Source organism: Euphorbia lathyris, chromosome 10 (genome assembly GCF_963576675.1).
Source record: "Euphorbia lathyris chromosome 10, ddEupLath1.1, whole genome shotgun sequence".
Classification (NCBI taxonomy): domain Eukaryota; kingdom Viridiplantae; phylum Streptophyta; class Magnoliopsida; order Malpighiales; family Euphorbiaceae; genus Euphorbia; species Euphorbia lathyris.
In genome coordinates this window covers 63,682,711-63,704,510 of record NC_088919.1, presented here as the reverse complement: position 1 = coordinate 63,704,510, position 21,800 = coordinate 63,682,711, and the positions used below count along the sequence as shown (strand labels likewise).

The following is a 21,800-nucleotide window of genomic DNA, read 5'->3' as shown; positions in this document are numbered from 1 at the left end:
AATCAGAATCATCTAGTGGCTCAAATGCTTCCATTTTGTTAAAGAGAAGAACTAAAATGGGTTGAATCTCATGTGTATTACATTGCAAGCTTCAATCAATAAGTTTGTCAGCTGGGTTAAGAGTAGCAGGTTTGGTTAAATCTCAGATGGACTCATTTGTTTCCAAACTGGGTTTTGTCCGATACCTGCGAGCTCTCCTCTGTTTCCAAACTGGGTTTTGTCTGATACCTGCGAGCTCTCCTCTCCGAACTGTTTCTTCTGTCAGTCGCTGTTTCTGTTTCATGTTCTCCATGTTCTCACTTTCTTCAGTATCAACAGCTGCTATACTAACCAATTAACCCTTCCTATTCAAACACTTAAAGAAGAATGGAGAAGTGAGATTCCACGACAGGACTCTCCGAAAATGAGTTGAAAGACAAATTGAGAGATGTTAGATTAGTGAGAAAAAATTCCAATTCAAGATACTTTAACCAATTAATTAGAAAATTAAATTAATAGATAAGATTTAAAAATATTTCAATATTATATTTTGTAATTTTATTCTTATGATGTTTGCTTGGATATGCAGAGAATATTGCATGTGCTGGAAGTAGACTGACCAATATATTATTGATTTTGCAACAGAAATGGATTTTGATACTTTACATACTCAGAGTTTGAAGATTTTATTTTATTGATCATCCACCTCCTCTTTCGCATTATCATCAATACAATACTGATCCAAGCAAACATCAAAAACAGAAAATGGAGGTCCAAATCATTTGAAAGGAACGATCTTAACTCTTTCACTATAGGTGTAAAGGAACGATCTTTGGGCGATTTTTGAGATCGATTTTGGGGAAAGATTCAATGCAATTAGGATTTTTTGATTCGTTGCAGAGATGGCTAGCAACAATGGTGAATTTGAAGATTTCATTGAGGTTATTCAATGGCGAGGAATTGCAGTATCTTAGAGAGGGATAATGTTGGCAGTTTTTTTTATGATTGTTGTGTTGAAATCTGGAAGGGGTTTTAGGGTTGCGAGATCTTCGACCACAGTTGCAGAAAATGTTGAAGAAACTGAGATTGTGATGATGAGGATGAAAATGAAAGTTTTGGAAATGGAAGCCATGGAGAGATACGCAGTAAGAGAGGAAAGAAAGAGAAAGAAAAACTTAAATAGATAAAAAGAAAATTAATAAAGAAAACAAATTTTAAAGAAGGATATATAAGTAATTTACAAACTTTTTTTGACTTTTTGGCCGGTCAAAGCTGAGGTGGCGCGTTGACTGAACGTTGATCGGTCATTTTTACCTGTTATACACTATAGTGGGAGGTCACCTATAAGGTCGTACATATTAGTGAGACAAATTGAAGGTTGTACACCAAACTGTGAAATGGGACAAATGTTGTACACCATTGATGAAATTTACCCGTTAAATCGAATTTAAAGTTCGAATTTGGGTTTTTTTTTTTTGACCAGTATAAAGATTTAATCCTATATTAAGATTTAAGCCTATATAAAAAACTAATATTCTTTTAATGACTAATGAGAAATCTCAGAGTATCTCCAAATTTATATCCATAATATAACCATTCAATATACAGTAAAATCTCTATAAATGCATATCGTTGGGACCGGAAAAAAATATTCATTAAGCGAGATTATTTATTTATCGATAAATGAATAAATTATTCATTTATCGATAAATTAATAAATTATTCATTTATCGATAAATATTCATTGGATATGTAATTATCTTGTTTAGGAAATATATTATTTGATTGATTTGTAATTATCACATTGACATAATTACAAATCAATCAAATAATTATAGGCATAATTATAAGCACAATTATAGGTCTTGTTTTTTTTGTAAACTCTTGTGTATTTATATTGATGAATATATATATATCTTTTGTATGTAATTTAATAATTATTACTTTATATTTTTATTGGGCCCTTAAGGATTTAAATATTTTTTATTACTTAATGCATTTAGCGAGGTTATTACTTTAGTCCATTGGCCCAAGTCGGGACCGGAAGAATTTATTATATAATTGAGGTTATTACTTTATCGAATATTCATTTATCGAGGTTTAACTGTACATGTCATTTTATATTCATTTAATAAAATTTATTTTATTAACTATTTATGTTAAGTCGTTAATGACACAAAGTCGGTTAAACTAGATCTCAAGTTAGAAATGAGGGTGGTGCGGGACAGACGTCAAACCGAACAATAAGATAAATTATATTCACCGCCTCCAAATTACTTATCATCGCCCCCTCTTGGACATTTTCGCCCTTTTCATTTTTCCATTCAAAAACTAAATATCCTCTCTCTCCCGGGCCAAAAATTGGATTTATGAAAAATGGACCCGAAAACGTCGAGGAAATCGAATAACTACAGTTCCCATTTACACTAATTGAAATTCGTCTCCAAAAACTAACCGGTTTAATCAATATATAAAAAAAATTCATCGAAAATGTACCAAACGGGTGATTCACATCATTCCGCCTACGTTTCTACCTAGGCAAAACGGATCCACCCGTTTTGCCTAGGTAGAAACGGATGAACGATTCGTTTCTGCCTAGGCGAAAACGGGTGGATCACCCGTTTCTGCCTAGGTGAAACGGGTGATCCACCCGTTTTCGCCTAGGTAGAAACGAATCGTTCATCCGTTTCTACCTAGGCGGAATGGTGTGAATCACCCATTTAGTACATTTTCGATGAATTTTTTTCCGAATCCGAAAATGAAACTCGTGTTTTTGATTCAATTTTCAAATAAAAATACTTATCCGAGGAATTATTAATCTTTTTTTTTCACTTTGTTTAAGTTTCATAAATGTTTTTCGGGTTTTTAAATTTTGAAGAATTTGAGAGGATTTCAATTTTTGAGTTTAAAAAATGAAAAAGGGAAAAATGTACCAGAGAAGCGGGTGATAAGTAATTTGAGCAATCCACTAAATTATATATATAAAAAAGAAAAAAAAGTGTGCGCCTGGTTGTACCAGGAAAACATGTGGCAGTTAAATTGAACTCACATTTTTCAGTCTTTGCATTGAAGTACACGTTGAACTTCTCACTGCTGGACCCTGTTTCCGAAGGACCTACGGTTGCTCCCGTTTTACTCCTTCCTCCGTCTTTTCTGACCGGAACAGATTTCTCCGGTGACCGGCGTAAGATAACCGCGGCCGTTGATTATCGGTTACCAGATAAGAAAGGAAACAGCACTGTCATATTGACTTCGTTAATACTATTAGGCCATGATTAACGCGGTAAATTACCATCCTGCCACCCTGCTCTATCCGGTTTTATTTTCGCCGATTGCAAGATTGATGTAAAAGGCTAATTATTAGAATTATTGATTTTTGTTGTTTGTTTCTTTTTTGGTGTGAGAATGGAGCAGCAGTGGAGTACGTCGGGATCTTCTCATAGCCCTAGATCGCCATCATCGGAGCCTTACTTGTCGGTTTCGGTCACTGATCCTGTCAAATTGGGTAACGGCGTCCAGTCGTACATCTCGTATCGCGTCATTACCAAGGTAATCTTATTGATTTCCTGGTTTGAGTTGTGCTTGTGTTTCAGTTTATTGAATTAGAAATGGTATGTGAGATGCGTTGCTTCTGTGAATTATGGATTGATCAGTGCGTATTTATGTTGGGCAGTGTGATATTATGATTTGCGAATTGAAGACACACATTGAATACTTTAGTGGCCTGTTAGTTGAATGAACTAGCTATTTATTCCTCCTGGATGACCAAAATCCCATCCGTGTATAGGATTCCAGCTCATTTCGTCATAATCCTTTGGCTTAAAAGTCTTCTGTCTGTTGCCTTGTTTGTATGAGTTAATGAAAAACATTTGATGAATTGCTGGGTTCTTGTGCTAAGCTTGTTATATAGAATTTTGTGTGAGAAATATTCCCTTAGATTGATCAATCAGGCAAATGAAATTGAGCTTCAAAGTTCTCTCTCTCTATTGGTCTTCTAAGATCACGAGTGTTGAAGTTCCTATGTAGCTGGGAGTGAAAAATGAATATCTAAGGGTTTTATTGTGCATACACTTGAACCTGAGTAGTATCTTGGTTGTGAGAAAGTTTTGGACTTTGTTTGTGACTTGTGCATATGAATAAAGTTTCTAAATTCATCATCAGTTAACTTGTGAACAATCTCTTTGAATGCCTCACTATATTGATTAAAGGGGTCATTTTAGTGGTGAGATGTGTGTCCACGTGATCTTAAGTGTTTTTGGATATCTATATTTATTTTGTATTGAGCGTTGAAGATAGAGGTCTTAATATCTTTCAAATTCTGTCTCAAAATCCATAAGTTTGATGTGGCTTGGACTTTTTGGCAGACAAATTTTTCTGAATATCAAGGGCCTGAAAAGATTGTTATTCGGCGTTACAGTGATTTTGTTTGGTTACGCGATCGTCTCTTTGAAAGGTACAGAGGTGTTTTCATTCCTCCTCTTCCAGAGAAGAGTACTGTAGGTATGAAATAAATTAGTCATTTTTTCTCTTTTAGATTCTTCTTTTAGTTTCTTATCATTTTTTACATTGGAGCAACCATCATCAATATTGATGCCTTCTTTTGCATTAAAATTTTATTGGAATGCTCTAATGGATGCTTCTCGGTCTTGACATCAAATTTACTATAGGAGGTTAGGAACTTCACTTTGTCATACATTACGATTTGGGCAAGTATGGTTACCATGGTAGCAAGAATTAATAGGCCAAGAGCAATAGACATTGAATTGACGAAACCAGCTTTATCTTCAACCCTCAAAACTTGTACAAATTGCAACGTGGATAGAAATAAATGTGCTGCATTCACATCAAACTCTACCCGTTTGAGAATCTTCTCATAACGGACATCATTTTACTCTTGTAGAGATAGAAGGAAAAAAGAGAAACTGATAGAACTGATTTTTTATTTGCCTTCTCAATCAAAAGATGGATTGCTTCTTTACTCAGTGAAGAACAATATTAGGTGCTGTTTGATAAAACTGAAAATTAAGTGCTGAAAAAATAAGTACTGAATTTTAAGTGTTGAATATTATAAGTGCTGAAAATATTGAATGATTTAATTTTTAAAAAAGCATGAGTTGATAATGTTTAACTTAAAATGATAAGTTAAATATTTTGACTTATAAAAATAAGTGGTTTTTAACTTAATTAACTAATTTAAGTGGTGAAAAAGCAACTGTTATCAATCGCACTTAAATTAAATAAGTGCTTAATATTTTAATTTAAGCAATTAAGTGCTTTATCAAACAAGGCCTTAGTGATGAATTATGATTGAGAAGGAAAATTTCCTGGACAGAATTATGGTTAAGGAAAACGTAATTGACCTAAAGTTATGGACATAAGAAAATCATAGATGCACATACACCATGTGCCCATTTACAAGGATTGCCTGCACATGGTTCTTACTTCATGCAATTACATGGTGCGTTTGAAATTCATGCTATATATGTATGATATTTTCTTTCCTGCTATTCTGGGACAGCAGTAAAAAAATGATAGAGAATGCAATACTTCAAATAAGGGACTATCATGTATCTTTGACTTTGTACAATTCATCTACCTCTGGCCTTAGGAAAATTCATGCTGGTAATGTTGCTGCTCTATCAATTCTTATAATTTAATATCCTTCTGCCACAGTGGACCGAAATCAAATTTCTCAGTATATGTGGAAGCCTTCATCTATGACTAAATCCAATTAAGTATGCAACACACACAGCACATGTAATTTAGCATCTGTTTTAGACATAGTCTTCCCTTTCATGTATCAGTAGACTTGATATAGCCTACTTTTTTGTCTGGTTACATGTATCTAATATGACAGAAATGTGGGAAAAATTGATATTGCAGGATTATGTTTGAACGTTTGCAAAATTGTGATTGCTAACCGCTTGCTTTTTAATGCAGAAAAGTTTCGATTCAGTGCTGAATTTATTGAGTTGCGGCGACAAGCATTGGATATATTTGTTAATAGGATAGCCTCACATAATGAGCTTAGACAAAGTGAGGATCTGAGAACCTTTTTGCAGGCAGATGAAGAGGTGACGTATTTATTTGTGGTGCTTACGTACCATTCTTCTCTTGGCGCATTGAACATTTATGCAGAAAATGTTTAAAATCTGCTATCTAGACTTCTGATTATTTATATAATTAGACCGATTTTGACTTCCCCCGCATGGCACACATGCAGACATGTAGACTTGTATTGCCTGTGGTGGTCTTAATGTGGCATCGAATTATTATTTTTCTTAATGAAAATTCAAAATCTCCTTTCACTTTATCTCAAAGTGTTTTTTTAAGGAAAAGAAAGAAAGATGGTGTTAAATCCTTGTGAAAATTGCTTTAGCCCTAAGCATTTTAATTATTTCACTTATTTGTATTATCTCAGTTTAGTTTAGTTTAGTTTTATAAATTAAATAGTTACAGTTTCAGTTTAGAAAGTTCGTTAATCATGACTTTTAGTTTCTTTTCATAATTTCTTACAAGGAGAATCTAAAACACAAAATTAAAAAATTTCAAACTTGAACAGTTCTAAACCTCAATTTTGACCACTCTAGTATTCTTGATTTGAAAAACTTTCCTTGTGATTGAGATGTTTGACCAAGATCTGCGTTTTGTAGCCTAAGAATTTCTATAAGCAGATTTCATTTGTCTTCAGAGTGCATATGTGCTCCATCCCGGAAAGAGCTGCAACACTATGAATTGCCTAGATGCCTTGCTATTAATTATTTGTAATAACCTTTTGAAATGATTATTGGTCCTTGATGTAGCAGACACCTATAGAGAATGACAACCCCTTTGATAACCAGTAGGCAATGTTGGAGACTTGCCCAAACAATGCATGTACAAACATTGTCTGACATGGAGAATGTGTCTAAGTCCAACAGAAAAAAAATGTGTGCTCAATAAATATGCTTTTCTAGATACCTTGTAGACACTCTATTGGGCCACTTCAATTTTTGTGTGCTTATTTATGAGACTGTACATTAAGAATAAATTAAAACTCTATTGATGCTTTAGAATTTAACATTGAACTGAGAGTTTCGTTTATCAACTCTAAATGAAACTTTTAACTATTTCATATTGTAGATTTTTTTTTTCAAAAAAACATAAGTTTTACAACTCACAAGTCAAATTTTGATTTACTTGATGTTGTAAATATACACTGATTTTTAAGCTAATGGAGATTTCATTTATATTTATCACTTATGAATAATGAATTCTTGATTCGTTGCATTCCAATTCTTTACAAATAGCTGTATTCCTTGTATTTATGCATGTGTAACAGGTAGCTATTGATGCTGTGCACTTTTGGTAATTTTAAAATGTGAAATTCATGATTTACGTTCCCCTTTCAAGTAGTTCAGGAAGAAGTTAATATTCCCATTCCCATTTTAATTATTTTCCTTTTTTTAATTGAGAAAAAAGATTCACACCGAGAATTATCAGCATAGCTTGCAATTCCTGCTGTATTATATAAATGATGTTGATAGAGTATGTGATTCTGGTATCTCGATACTAATATAGCACCTATTTTTCAGACAATGGAGAGATTAAGGTCTCAAGAGACTGGTTATTTTAAGAAGAAGCCAGCTGACTTGATGCAAATCTTCAAGGTATCAGTTTTACATTGTCCAGGATAACAGGCATTGTTAGTGACACAAAAATTCAATCTGAGCAATAAACTTCTGCCACAAAAAGCTATGCAACTTTATCATGACGTGCTTTTCAGTAATCAATCAGTGTTTTAAAAGTATTTTGTTGGTTCTTAGATCTGCTTAGAAACCTTAAAGTTTCATAGGCTTTGTGCTTTTGCTGCCTAATCTGTGAAGGCTTTGTGATAAGTTTTTGCTACTTAAAGATCCAATCTTCATGTTGAGAATATGGAATGTTTGTTTTTAAGGAACAGTTTCAAATTGTATACTTAGAATTGGAAAACTTTTGTACTACCTGGTGGTTAAATTAAACACAGTAGACAATCCCAATTCTACTCGTAATTACAACATTGAAACTCACTCTGAATCAGTTTTACCTGGTGGTTAAATTACACATAGTAGACAATCCCAATTCTACTCGTAATTTGTTACAACATTGAAACTCATTCTGGATCAGTTTGATTTGTGCTTTGATCAGGCAATAATGGTCTAAATTTTTGCAGGATGTGCAAACTAAAGTGAGTGATGTGGTTCTTGGGAAGGAAAAACCTGTTGAAGAATCAAATCCTGAATATGAAAAATTAAAACACTACATCTTTGAGCTTGAAAACCACTTGTCTGAGGCTCAGAAGCATGCATATCGTCTTGTAAAGAGACACAGAGGTACCAAGGATATTTATTATTGATGCACTTTCCCATGAATGTTTTTCTTTGTCACCTTTCAATTTTAGTCAATATGGTATGTAACTTGGTATGATTGTTTATTTCCTCAGAGTTGGGACAATCTCTATCAGATTTCGGGAAGGCAGCCAAACTTCTTGGTGAGTGTGAAGGCGATTCCCTCGGGAAGGCATTTTCGGACCTTGGGGCAAAAGCAGAGACATTATCTATTAGGTTGCAGAAGGAGGTACCCTTTAAATGACTTTTGATAGAAGGGATGGTTGAGTTTATGATAAATCATTTGAGCATTTTTTCTTCTCTTTTGTCCGATCAGGCCCATCAACTTCTAATGAACTTCGAAGAACCTTTGAAAGATTATGTTCGTGCTGTGCAATCTATTAAGGTGAGTTTAGCTTTCTCCTACCTCGTCATTTTTCTCTCGTTTTCTTTTCTTTCTTTGTTGTTTTTGTTCCCTCAGTTTCATGACAGCTGATATTGCTTCTGTGGTTGAAAACAGGCCACCATAGGTGAGAGGGCTAATGCCTTCAGGCATCAGTGTGAACTAGCCGAAACAATTAAGTTGAAGGAAATTAATCTGTACGACTCCTATCTCCTTTTTTTCTCGTATTAGGTTAATTAATATCGTTTGGGGGGTGGTATCTTGTAAAACTACGGTTATAAATGAAGATAGAGATAGTCCAGTAAACGATTTAAGGAGCAATTTGGCCCCTGACTTTGGCTAGAAGGATCAATTTAGTCCAAAATCCAGTTTGGGTATCAATTTGGCCCTCTAAGTTGACATTTGGAATCAAATTGGTCCAAAATGACATGTGTCAGCACCAGGATGTGACATGTATCAAATAACTACCAATCATATACCGACACATGTTATTTTGGGCTGCTTTGACCGTACTAGCCAACTTCAGGGCTAAATTGGTCATTTATCCTCCAGTTAACTGACAATTGATGTTGCAGTAGAGAGAAGTGTGTTGTATATGCTGTTTGTGCCCTGTACTTCCATTATGTCCTTGGTGATCTTCATGAACTTATTTATATCTGTTTTCTGCAGTGACAAGCTCATGTTAACGCGTTCGGAGAGAGTGGGAGAGGCTGAGCACGAGTATAAGGAGGCATGTTATCGCACACTTGCGTTCTTCATGTTACATATTAGAAATTTTGTTTATCAAACTAAATTTATTTGCAATGCAGTTGAAGGCAGAGGGTGAGGAAGCAACAAGAAGATTTGAGACCATAGTACGAGTGATGAACGAAGAGATAGTGCGTTTTCAAGATCAGAAAACACAAGATATAGGGATCGCATTCCATGAATTCGCGAAAGGACAGGCTCGTTTAGCGAATAACATTGCAGATGCATGGCGAAGTCTCCTTCCGAAGCTTGAAGCTTGTTCATCATAATTCATAAAAATACCATAAAAATGAGGATTTTCGGGGTTCCAGAGGCAACTTTTGCTTTGTAAAGACTTTGTGACATAGGGTTTAGTTTCCCATCTCCGTGCTGTACGAAATTTGCAAGTTTGTATCACTGTACAAATTCGAAGCTATCGAAAAGGTGTAGTACATTTTTATTCATAGCTCAAGCTTCAATTTTTAGATTTACACTCAGCATTGTCCATAATATTCTTTTCTCTTGTGACTGTATCAATCATTGTATGTTCCCAGTTTTGAATATTTCAGATTGTTGTTCTGCTCTCCTATTAAACAATTTCTTTTAAACCCTTCTTTCAAATAAAAATAAAGTTGTAATTCAGCCAAGCTATTTGCTACTCTAAAAAGTAATACACAGAATTGTGGTTCGCTTAATTTGTGTGTGTATGAACGTATTTATAGGTTTTTTTTTGAATCAATGTATTTATAGGTTTTTTTTTGAATCAATGTATTTATAGGTCTTAGGAGTCTTGGCGCAACGGTAAACGTGGTTGTCGTGTGACCAAGAGGTCACGGATTCGAGTCTTAAGAACGGCCTCTTGCCAAATAAATTGGCAGGGGAAAGCTTGTCCCCAGTACATCCTTGTGGTGGGACCCCTTCCCGGATCTTCGCTCAGCGGGGACCCGTAGTGCACCGAGCTGCTCTTTAATGTATTTATAGGTCTTAAAATCTTATTCTTATATCAGGATTCTGGACTTTCATGTTAAATGGAGGATCTTTAATTCACATTTTGATACGTGTATTGTGATCTACCTTAATTCATATTTTTGATGTGTATTGTGACCTACCTTACAAAATTATAATAGTGTGAATCTGTAGTACACATGTCAATATACATATGTGAATCCGCACGTTAATGTCAATAGTCAATATACATATGTGAGTCTGCATATACTAATGTCAAAATGTATATTGGGATTCCTTCATAACATGAAAGTTCAGTGTCCTAATAATTTTTCCTTAAAAGTATTTTCTTATGATGACCTGGTTGAGGGAGTACGATACATCGGTGTAAAAGATTGAGTGGGATCTATGAGGTTGGTTATAGTAAGAGAAGGAGGGAAGGCGCGCTACAACTAACATAATAGCCAGCTGAAAAACGCTAGCTAGCTAGGCTAGCGCGCAATGGCTTTCTCTGAGAGGGGCTACCTTCTTCAAGCTCCGCCCAATCTATACAAGGCGCTACTCGCTTTCTGTCAGCCACACCCTTAACCCGAAAAACATTAAAATAGGAAATGAGATTCCAAAATATGAATGTATTTCTTTGCTGGCCATTTCGTTGGGTTTGGTTGGCATAGTGACCCTCTTTTGCTAGTGACAAACCCACACTTTGAGGATTCCCAGTGTTAGGGAGAATTAAAAATGGGCTCCAACAGTCTCTTAGTGGCTCCTCAAATCACTAAAAGTCTCTCCATCCTCTCTATTAATAGACGAATTTCTCTCTACCTCTTAGTGCCCCCTAACTTTATTTTTTATTAATAATTTATTATTAAAGAGACTCTCTTCTTTCACTATTGGTAAATATAACCATCATTAATAATTTTAATTATAAAATAATAAATAAGGAGTGAATATAAGGAATATTGTTGGAGATGATATATCTTAGTCACTCTTAAATCACTAAGAGTCAATTATTTATATTATTTTTAGAGAGTGTACTAAGGGTCTCTTGGAGATGCTCTAAATATGTCAAATGATCTATTTGGACCCAGAACTTATTCCGAACCAATTTAAGCTTCATATATAGTATTAATCTCACCTAAGAGTGTCAGCAAGTCGAAGTGAGGCTGATCCTCGGTAGGTTCAGTATTAATTCATTAATATATCAAGTCGAGATTTGACCAAGTTTTTATCGAACTTTAAACAAATTTATCATACATGCATGTAATAAGTAGGGAAAGGAGAAAAAAAAAACTTTATAATATACTCTACGTGAGTTTAATTTTTTTTTATAAAAAATAAGTAATCACATGTCATAGTTAAATTTCAAGAATAGCAGTTGCTACCAGTGATTGGAGAAGCCAAACTCACATAGGCCTTATTGTTCATGTGATTGCATATAGGTGGTAGCTGATGACAGTGCTAATGTTGTGGATGACAAAGTAGAAAGAGAACTTAAAAAGAAGGCTTAATACACCAGCCACTCCCTGTATTTGGCCCAAATGGTAGATTGACTTCCTGAACTTTATCATTGTCTCAATAGCTCCCTGAACTTGCATATTTTGTAATAAATAAATACCTCCGTTCTTCCTTTATGCTGGCTATTCAAGCGTGAAATACAATCGCTGTGACTAGGATGAAACCCTTGCCAAATCAGAAATTTTTTGTTAATTACTTAGTTTGTAATTAGATATACAACGGTAAAAACAAATTGGGATTGACTGATGGAATTCCAAAACCTAATCCTTTCATCTCCTTGAACTCTCTAAGTCTGATTTATCTGTACTCGAAGAAACGTTCTCTCTGTTCTGTCTTTTTCTCTCAAATCGCAAATTCTTTTCTGTCTTTAAGAATCGATTGGTTTTGAAGCAACGGAGGGGAATGCTCTGTAAAGGAGAAGATTAACTTGTTAGCACGATTGTGTAAGGTAAGTGTGGCTCTGTAATTTTTTCCTTTTAGTTCTGTTGCTTTTATACTGGTTACTTTATTTTTTTTTGTAAAAGTAAGTGCTTTCTTGTTTGTTTCCTTTTAGTTCTGTTACTTTTATACTGGTTATTTGTGATTTTGTAAAGGTAAGTTGTTTCTTTGTTATTATGTGTGAAAGGAAGGGCAAATGTGTTCTTTATAGAGTACTATGTGGGGTCTGGTTAATAATAAATAGTCTTGTTATTTTCTTTGCTGTAAGATTCGCATATACTCTGTTTTTTTCTTTGGCTTGTCAGTGAACAGCATGGGTGACATATTGTTTAATATTAGATGGCATCATGGGGGAAATATAAAAAAAGATGGAGGAAGCCTGAAATACATTGGGGGCAGTGTTGAGGTTGTATGTAATTTTGATCTAGACAAACTTAGTAGGTTGGATCTTCTTTGGGTTATCAGAGAAAAGTTCAAATACCAAGTTTGTGGACCTCTTTACTACCAAAAAGATGGTGGTAAAGATTTTATTGAGATTGTGAATGATGTTGGTTTGTGTGAGATGATGAATGGGTTGAAAAATGGGGATACTATTGATGTATTTGTTGAATATGTGACTGAAGAAGGAAGGTACAACTTGGAAGATGGGTCCTACAAGACTGATGACTTGGCAAGTGTTGCAAACATGGTTATTAAGACTGCATCAACTACAACAAGCACTGGAGTAAATAAACAAGTCCAACCAACTGTTGAGGCATTAAATAAAGAAGAAAATGTTCTTGAGGGATTTAATGTAGAAGACATATTTGTTAGGGATATTGGTTATGTTGATATTGATCAGGAGAAGTCAGATGAAGGAGATGTGGATGAGGGGAATGAAGTAGAACAAACAGATGTTGAAGGTGGATCTAACTCAGAATCTGATACAACAGATGATGAACTATATAAGGCTGAACTTGAGGATGCTGATGCTAGTGATAGGGATGAAGAGGTAGAGGAGATTAAAAATACAGTATCAAACTATAGAAGGGGGAGATCTAGGAGGAATAGAGGTGTTGGGCAAAAAGAGATAGAATTGAGGGAAGCAGAGGCTGATATTGGGTTTGATAACTGGTTGAAGGAAGGACATGATTATGAAGGTAAATTGGGGGGGGGGTGATGAAGATTATATAGGGAGTTCAGATGTTGATAGTTTTGCTTCAGGTGATGGGGATGAAGGAGCTGATGGTGAGATAGAATTACCAACCAGAAGGAGAGGCAGAATGGTCCATTATGATCCTAACTGTGAGGAGACATTATGGGAGGTTGGGATGGTATTTAAAAATGCTGAGCAATTTAGAGAAGCGGTTACAAAATATACTGTGAATAAAGGTGTTCAACTCACATTAAGGCCGAATGACAAGACAAGAGTGAGGGTTAGATGTTTAAAATCTTGTACATGGCATTTGTTTGGAAGTTTGGAAAAAAGATCTCATAATTTCCTAGTGAAGACATATTACCCAATGCACACTTGTTACAGGACTAACACAAACAGACACTGCAATACAAAGTTCCTAAGCACATACTTGAAGAAAAAGGTTGTTGAAACTCCTGGTGTCAAAATTTGGCAGTTGCAAGAACATGTGAAGACAAATCTTGAGATATATGTAGGCAAAACTATATGTAGAAAAGCGAAGCTTAATATAATGAAGGAGTTTATGGGTGACTACAGAAAGGAGTTTGAAAGACTATATGACTACAAAGATGAGATTTTGAGGTCTAACCCAGGTTCAACATGTGTTGTGCATGTGGACATGAAAGGAATACCCCCCATATGTATTTTTAGAGGATTTTACGTTTGTTTCGATGCACTGAAGAAAGGATTTACAGAGGGATGTAGAAAATGTATAGGTTTGGATGGAAATTTTCTAAAAGGGATATGCAAAGGACAAATGTTGGTGGCAGTTGGTAAGGATGGAAACCATCAAATATACCCAATTGCTTGGGCAGTTGTGGATTCAGAGACTAAAGCGACATGGAAATGGTTCATACAATTGCTTCAAGAAGACCTGGGGTTAGGCAATGGAGATGGTTATTGTGTAGTTACAGACATGCAAAAGGTAATTGGCTTTTAACGGTGCTATATTAACTGTGTTATTTGTCCGTGTTATATTAATTGTGTTTAGTCTGTGCTATATTAGTCGGTGTTGTATTAGTCTTTGCTATTCTAGTCTTTGTTATTTAGTATGTGCTATATTAGTCCGTGTTATTTAGTCTGTGTAATTAGTCTGTAGTATTTTGCATTATATTAGTCTGTGTTCTTGTTGTATGTACTATAGTCTGTGTTGTATTATTCTATGCCATAATAATTATGCTATATTTACAACTTGAATCTGCTAACATGTGTTATATACCATTCAATAATATTACGAATCATTTAGTTTTCTTAATTAAACAGTTGAAAATTCACTTGAAATGAAATTAAAATTGGCGGACAGCTCTGGTAAAGGGCATTGACAGACAGCTCTGGTGAAATTAAAATTGTGAGCACCCCAAAGCTGCTCATAATTAAATTGATCAGAATTGCAATGCTAAGTCAAGTTATATAATTTAGGTAATTTGTAGAAAATTAAAATTTGAGAAGTATATATTAAATGTGCTATATTAACTGGTGTATATTAAGTGTGCTATATTAACTGTGTTATATTAACTATGTTATATGTCTTTGCTATATTAACCTAGGGTTTAATTCCTGCAATTGAAGAAGATCTTCCTAATGCAGAACATAGAATGTGTGGAAGGCATGTATTGGCAAACTGGGCAAAGAAATAGGGGGGGGGGGTGTAAAACGTAGGCAATGTTTTTGGAGAGTTTGTAAGTCCACCTTTGAAGCAGAGTTGAAGGATAATTTAGCAGCTTTGAGCAAATTAGGTTCAACTATTGTAGAGGAACTTCTATGCTACAATATTGAACGATGGTGTAGGAGTTATATGTCTATGACAACTAGTTGTGATGTAGTTGATAACAATATGTCAGAAACATTTAATGGGTGGATATTGGCAGCAAGACACAAGTCCATAGTTAGCATGTTAGAGGAGATTAGGCTAAAAATGATGATTAGGATAAGTAATATGAGAGCATTCTGTGATAAATGGATATATGATATATCACCAATGGCTATGGACATTTTACAGAAGAATAAATCAAAATCAATGAAATGTACAATCAATTGGAATGAGGATTCTGGGTTTTGAAGTTCAGGAAGGAGAGTACAGACACGTTGTGGATATGAAGAAAAACGTCTGCACTTGTAGAGCATGGGGGCTAAAGGGAATTCCTTGTCCACATGCAATTGCTGCATGTCATAGGCTAGGATTAAACCCTGAGAGCTTTATTGTGCAATGGTACCATAATACAACTTATAGCAAGGCTTATGCACACTTTATTCAGCCTATTCTGAACATGAAAATGTGGCCTCAATCAACGCATCCACTTATTGAGCCACCTGAGGTTAAGCCATTACCAGGCAGGCCTAGGAAAAATAGGAGGAAATCTAAGGACGAGCCCAAAAAGATTGGAAAGGTTCAACAGTATTCTCGAAGAGGGACACCAATGACATGTTCATTTTGCAAATATGAGGGACATAATAAAAAGGGTTGCAGTTTGAGAAAATCAGGAGGAACACATGTCATTTCTAATTTTCATACAAACTAGCTAATTTGTGTATGTTTCAATCAAATGTTTTACTAAATTGTAATTTTTCAACTTTGTAGGTCGAAAAGATCAATTCAAAGAAAAGGAACGCTAGAACTAAAGACAATGAAATTGGATGCAACAATAAGATTGCAGGCGTTGGTGTTTGTATCTCAGAAAGAACAGGTTTTACATCACAACAGGTGTGTTTTAAGTAGTCTATGCAATGTTTTAAATTGTGTGTTGGATGTAGTTTTAAGTAGTCTTTATGTTGTTTTAAATGTTTAGTCTGTGTTGGATGTAGTTTGGTACAAAGAGGGGAATAGTAATTTCAACCGGAGCACGCAATGTTAAAAGTTCTGCAGAGATTACAGGAGATATTGGATTCCACCCTCCAAAACGGAAATGGAAAGGAAAAGAGTCTATAACCTCAACCAAAATGCATAATTTCAGAGCTACTAGAGAGTTGCAATATAGAACTACTAGAGAGTAATATGAAAGAAGAATCAACAGAGATTGAAGAAACATATAAGAACCGGATGTGGAGATCAAAGAGGAAGAAACAAGATCGATGAATTCTAATGGCACAAATTAGGTTTTTTTTTCTGATCGAAGAGGAAAAAACAAGATCGATTAATTCTAATGGCGCAAATTAGGTTTTTTTTTATGGTGTGATTTGGTACTTTAGGGGAAGAGTTCTCAAGAAAAGAGGAGGTTACTGTTGCTTTCTCAAGAAAATAATTTATTCACGCGCCCATCAAGCAGGAATGTACACGCTTCTTGCCATTAGGAGCCAGGTAGGACGAATGTGTTTATTTATTACAAAATATGCAAGTTCAGGGAGCTGTTGAGACAATGATAAAGTTCAGGGAGCCAATATACCATTTGGGCCAAGTACAGGGAGCGGCTGATGTATCAAGCCTAAAAAGAAAGAAACAAATTAGTCGTTACAATTTGTATTTTGACTTTCGAATTCTTAATTTTTGGAGTAGCTTAAACCCAAAATAGTCATTAAGTGTTTTTTAGATGACTTTTTTTTTTTTTGACTAGTTGAGAGTTAGAATCAAGGTCTAATTACAATTTTATTTCTTTGCCCATGGTCATTAATTATTGGGAAAATTACAAAATTGGGTAAAATGGGAGACCCATTTACATATTTAACCCATTTACTCAACCTACTACATATCTAGACTATTTTTGTGTGACTTTCCCATAATACCAATTTAATTCTTCATCTTCCTAATGCTAGAAAACGAAACCATGGTTCTTCATGTTCCTGTTCCTGCTCGTTACTTGGTTTCTTTCTTCTGGTTATCATCAAAGAAATGGTTATTCTATGTTATTTCCATCGTTTTTCCCAGTTTATCATATGTTATTGTCGCTTTTAAGGGTGAAAGGTGCGAAAAATGTAAGTATCTACTGTTTTCTCTGCGTTTTTCCATGAAATCACTTCGCGTAGTCGATGATTTTGCGAAGATCTGCGATGAGAAAGATCCTGAAACGTGACGATCTGCTTCGCTAATCGGTTATTTCGCGAATTCTGCGAGTAGAAAATTTTATGATTTCACTCGCAGACTTTGTGAAAGAATCGATTCGCTAAGTAGATCGTCACGTTTCAGACCTCGCAGACTTCGCGAAAGCATCGATTCGCTAAGAAAAATCATCCTCTTCCCTGCACATTTACATTCGCATGCTTCGCTAATCCTCATTTCGCGAAGCCAAAATCGTCATTTTTCCTGCCTAACACGATTATTTTTTTTTCTGAAGGTGGTTGAATACATAACATCCCTTTCTGGAAGACGGCGTATTGGGCTGCAGAGGAGATGACTTTCCTCCCTGTATAGGGATTAACTTCCCTCAAGATTGGCACATTAACTTTAAAATGATTGGTTAGTAGAGATTGTGCCAATCTTGGTGTGCACCATGGGACACGTCCATCCCAAAAAGTCTGGACTTCCATTTCTCATCCCAAAAGGTCTGGACTTCCTGTAAAATGAGAAATTTCCGTCCAGATTCTCACGTTCACTTTGAAGAGATTTGTTAGGAGTTTATTGTTGCAATCTTGTTGTAAATTTTGATAATGTTATGATTTTAATGTTGTTATTGTGGCAATCTTGTTGTAAATTTTGATAATGTTATGATTTTAATGTTAGAATCCGTTGTTGTTTGGCATTTTTTGTTATATACCACTTAGCGAATTTTGTTAAAATCACAACCAGACTTCGCATATGCTAATTAAAATCATCAACTAAACCAAACATTAGCTTCGCAGGCTTCGTATATTCTGGAATCTGCGAAGTCAGATGGTATGAAGATAGCCGCGCCGTAAATATTGAGGGTATTATGGGAAAGTCACACAAAAACAGTTTAGATATGTAGTAAGGTTGAGTAAACGGGTTAAATATGTAAATGGACCTCCCATTTGATCCAGTTTTGTAATTTTCCCTTAATTATTTTATTTGGAATTAAAAACTAATGAAATATATATAGTAATGAAAAAATAAGTCTTTAATGACTAGCCATCTCGAACATTTAATATTTCAAGATGGAGCAGCCCATTCCAAAAAGCTAGTTTCACTACTGCAAATAGAATAAGGGTCCGTTTGTTGTATCTACTGTTTGTTGTTGCTGTTGCTGTTTGCTGTTTACTGTTACGGTTTGCTGTTACTGTTTACTATTGCTTTTTGCTGTTGCTGTTACGGTTTGCTGTTGGAAAAAGCTGCTTTTCCAAAAAGCAGAGATTCTCTGCTTTTATAAAAAGCTGCTTTTCAGGGGTAAAAGGCAAACAGGAGACTACTAACCAAACACCTAATGATGCTTTTCAATTGTTAAAGGTAAACAGGAGGTCGCTAACCAAACACCTAAAACTCTCCTTTTTGAAGTGAAAAGGTAAAAGGAGCTTGAAAAGGAGCAACCAAACACCCCCTAAGAGCAACTCTAGTGGTGTAAATTAGAACCAATTTGTAATTTTCAAAGACCAACTAACCACTAGAGAGCTTTTGGTGGAAGTCTCCCAAGTCCAGCGAGTCGCTGGTTTCAGCGACTTGTTTGCCTTCAAGAAGGCTGAAACGATGGCCACTCTCAATAGAGAAAGGAGTTTCAACTTGCATGATGTGGCAGATAAAAAAATGATGCGTGTTTTCCACATTCTAAAAATGAATGTCTCATCCTTTTCTTATCTTCTATTTACTGTAGATAGGTGGGACCCTGAATTTTGCACCAAAAAAAAAGATGCCAACCTTGTATATTGTGATCATTTTTTATTTTTTAACCAAAAAATCAAAAAATATACTTTATTTTGGACCCAAAAAATTAGACATACTTTTATTTTCAAACCAAAAATCAAATTATACTTTTTTTCGTAAATTAATTTTCTTTATCATTTTTATTAATAGGAATTGATTAAAATTTTGAAAGAACAGGATCATTAAAAATGGAATCGATTAAAATTCGAAAAAAATAAATTATATTTATCTATTAATTTTTAAATCTAATTAAATAAATTATTCAAATTATATAAATTTATTCGATTAATATTAAATATTGGTAGATTTTTATTTAATTAATATTAATTCATTAATGAATTTTATTATTATTATAAAATAGGTTAATTGATTAAAAGTAATGAAAATTAAATATTATATGAGGTGTTAAAAGACTTTCGGTGGAGTCTGACAATTTGGAGGCTATCAACAGGATTTCGGATAGACATGCTGTTTGTCTTAAGAGTCAGAATCTCATTAAAGCCATCTTGAGGCTTCGTCCTGTCTTCGATTCTCTTACCTTCTCCCATATTTATAGGGAGCAAAACCGCGTGGCGGATCGCTTGGCAGCTGCTGGGCATGGGGGGATGTTAGGTGTTTCTACCCTTTCCGTTCCTCCTTCTTTTCTGTTACCTTCTCTTCTTGAGGATAGGATTGAGGTCAGTCTTCCTAGACTGATCCCGGGTTAGGTTTTTGTTTGTTTGTTTTTCTTCCCTTCTTACCCAAAAAAAAAAAATATTATATGAGGTGTGGGACCCGTGATTGTGATTAACCACTAGAGATGATTTTTTTGGAGTTGTTTTGTTGAGAGGGTTGTTTAAAAATTGGTGAGGTGGAGTGGTTGGAGGGTGTGCAACCCTCCAACCACTAGAGTTGCTCTAAATAGTTTCATCTTATAGAAAGATTTTTGAACCCATACACGAGCTTTCGAGTCGAATTTAAGGAATCTTAACTCAAGTCAAGCCCTATCGAATTGAACTTCGAGAGCTTTTGATTGCCGAGTTTGAATAGTTGCATCATTATCACCCCTAACCTCAATAACTATTGAACTATTTTTTCATCAGTATATAAGCCTAACACATTTTTAGCTCTTTATACTTTGTTAAAAAAATCAATTGTCTCGTATACTTTTAAAATATTAAATATACCTGCTGAACTTGTTTAAAATGATCTATTAACTCCATAAAATTCACCGGCTGGAGTAATGAAAGATTTTGAAAAAGTTGAAATGTGTTAAGTTTAAGCAAGTTAGAGGATAAATAGATCATTTTAAGAAAGTTTAGGAGATTGTTTTTTTAGAAAGTCAATTGGGCATTTTAAAGCGGAGATAAATAGAACTTTATGAAAGTACCAAGGGAAATTGGATTTTTTGGACAAATGAAAGAGGTTAAAGATGTATTAAGCTTAATGCATATTTGTAAGTGGGTTAAAGTGTAAAAATACCCCTAACATTTTGGGCCAGGACAAATTTTACTCCTAATGTCTCAAATGGAACAATTTTATCCCAACATTGGAAGCCAAGAGCAATTTTACTCATAACGTTGATAAATTGGATCAATTTGAGAAATAATTCCTTCTCGGTCATGAATCTTGTCATATATACTTCACAAGTGCGTTATTTTATCAGTAACAAATCACAAATATATGTTGGAATGTGAAAAAAATAAAATAAAAAAATATACCGGCCCTGTTTGGCAAAGAGCGTTTTGGGATAAAAAGAGCGGTTTTGACCAACTTTAAAGGTTTGACCACTGAAACCGCTAATTGGAGTGTTTGGTGGAGAGAGGTTTGGAAGAGAGTTTTAGGATGAAAACGCTAATTTAGAAAAAGCTTTTAAAAGGAGCTTTTTCAATTAGCGTTTTGCAATATTAAAATTAATGGACTTTTTTAACCCTAATAAATAGACTCCCTCTTCTCCTGCGCCAAAATTAATGCCCTTATTCGTCTTTTTGCACAAACCGCTATTATCAATCAGCTAATTTTTACCAAACAGATCTACACAAACAACTAATCAAATAAGCTAGTTAAATAAGCTAATGTAATCAGCTAACAACTAACAGTTAATATAATCAGCTAACAGCTAACATCTAATTCCCAAACAGGGCCACCGTCTTTTTGCATGAATTAAACAAAAAGTTCAAAAAATTTACCGAATTTATAAATATTAATCTCCAATTCTATTATTAAATTATAAAAAATATAAAATCATTTTTTAAACGAATTGTTATGCAATTGATGCAAAATAAGGAACAAAAATATATGTGTTTTATAATAATATCTGAAATTGACCTAATTTATCAATATTAGGTGTAAAATTGCAATTAACTTCTACGGTAAAATTACACCAATTTAGATATTAGGAATAAAATCGCTCTTGAACCGAGGTATTTTTACGCCTTTAACCTTTGTAAGTTATGAAAAATAATATTTTGTGTAATATTACAAAATTTGGAAACTGTTTCCAACCTCAGAAATCTGTCCTTATCCAAAATCCCATATCCCCTGATCACAACT

The 21,800-nt window shown here is 34.6% G+C and overlaps 1 protein-coding gene across 1 annotated transcript; it reads left to right on the top strand.

Moving 5' to 3' along the window:
• The first annotated feature begins 3,005 nt into the window (after positions 1 to 3,005).
• LOC136208917 (sorting nexin 1) lies at positions 3,006 to 9,944 on the top strand. The gene is made up of 11 exons (XM_066000208.1): positions 3,006 to 3,262; positions 3,394 to 3,528; positions 4,344 to 4,479; positions 5,920 to 6,053; positions 7,554 to 7,628; positions 8,171 to 8,330; positions 8,441 to 8,574; positions 8,662 to 8,730; positions 8,845 to 8,924; positions 9,397 to 9,457; positions 9,537 to 9,944. The coding sequence occupies exons 1-11, from the start codon at positions 3,251 to 3,253 to the stop codon at positions 9,741 to 9,743; spliced, it is 1,203 nt and encodes a 400-aa protein (XP_065856280.1). The 5' UTR covers positions 3,006 to 3,250; the 3' UTR covers positions 9,744 to 9,944.
• The last annotated feature ends 11,856 nt before the right edge of the window (positions 9,945 to 21,800 follow it).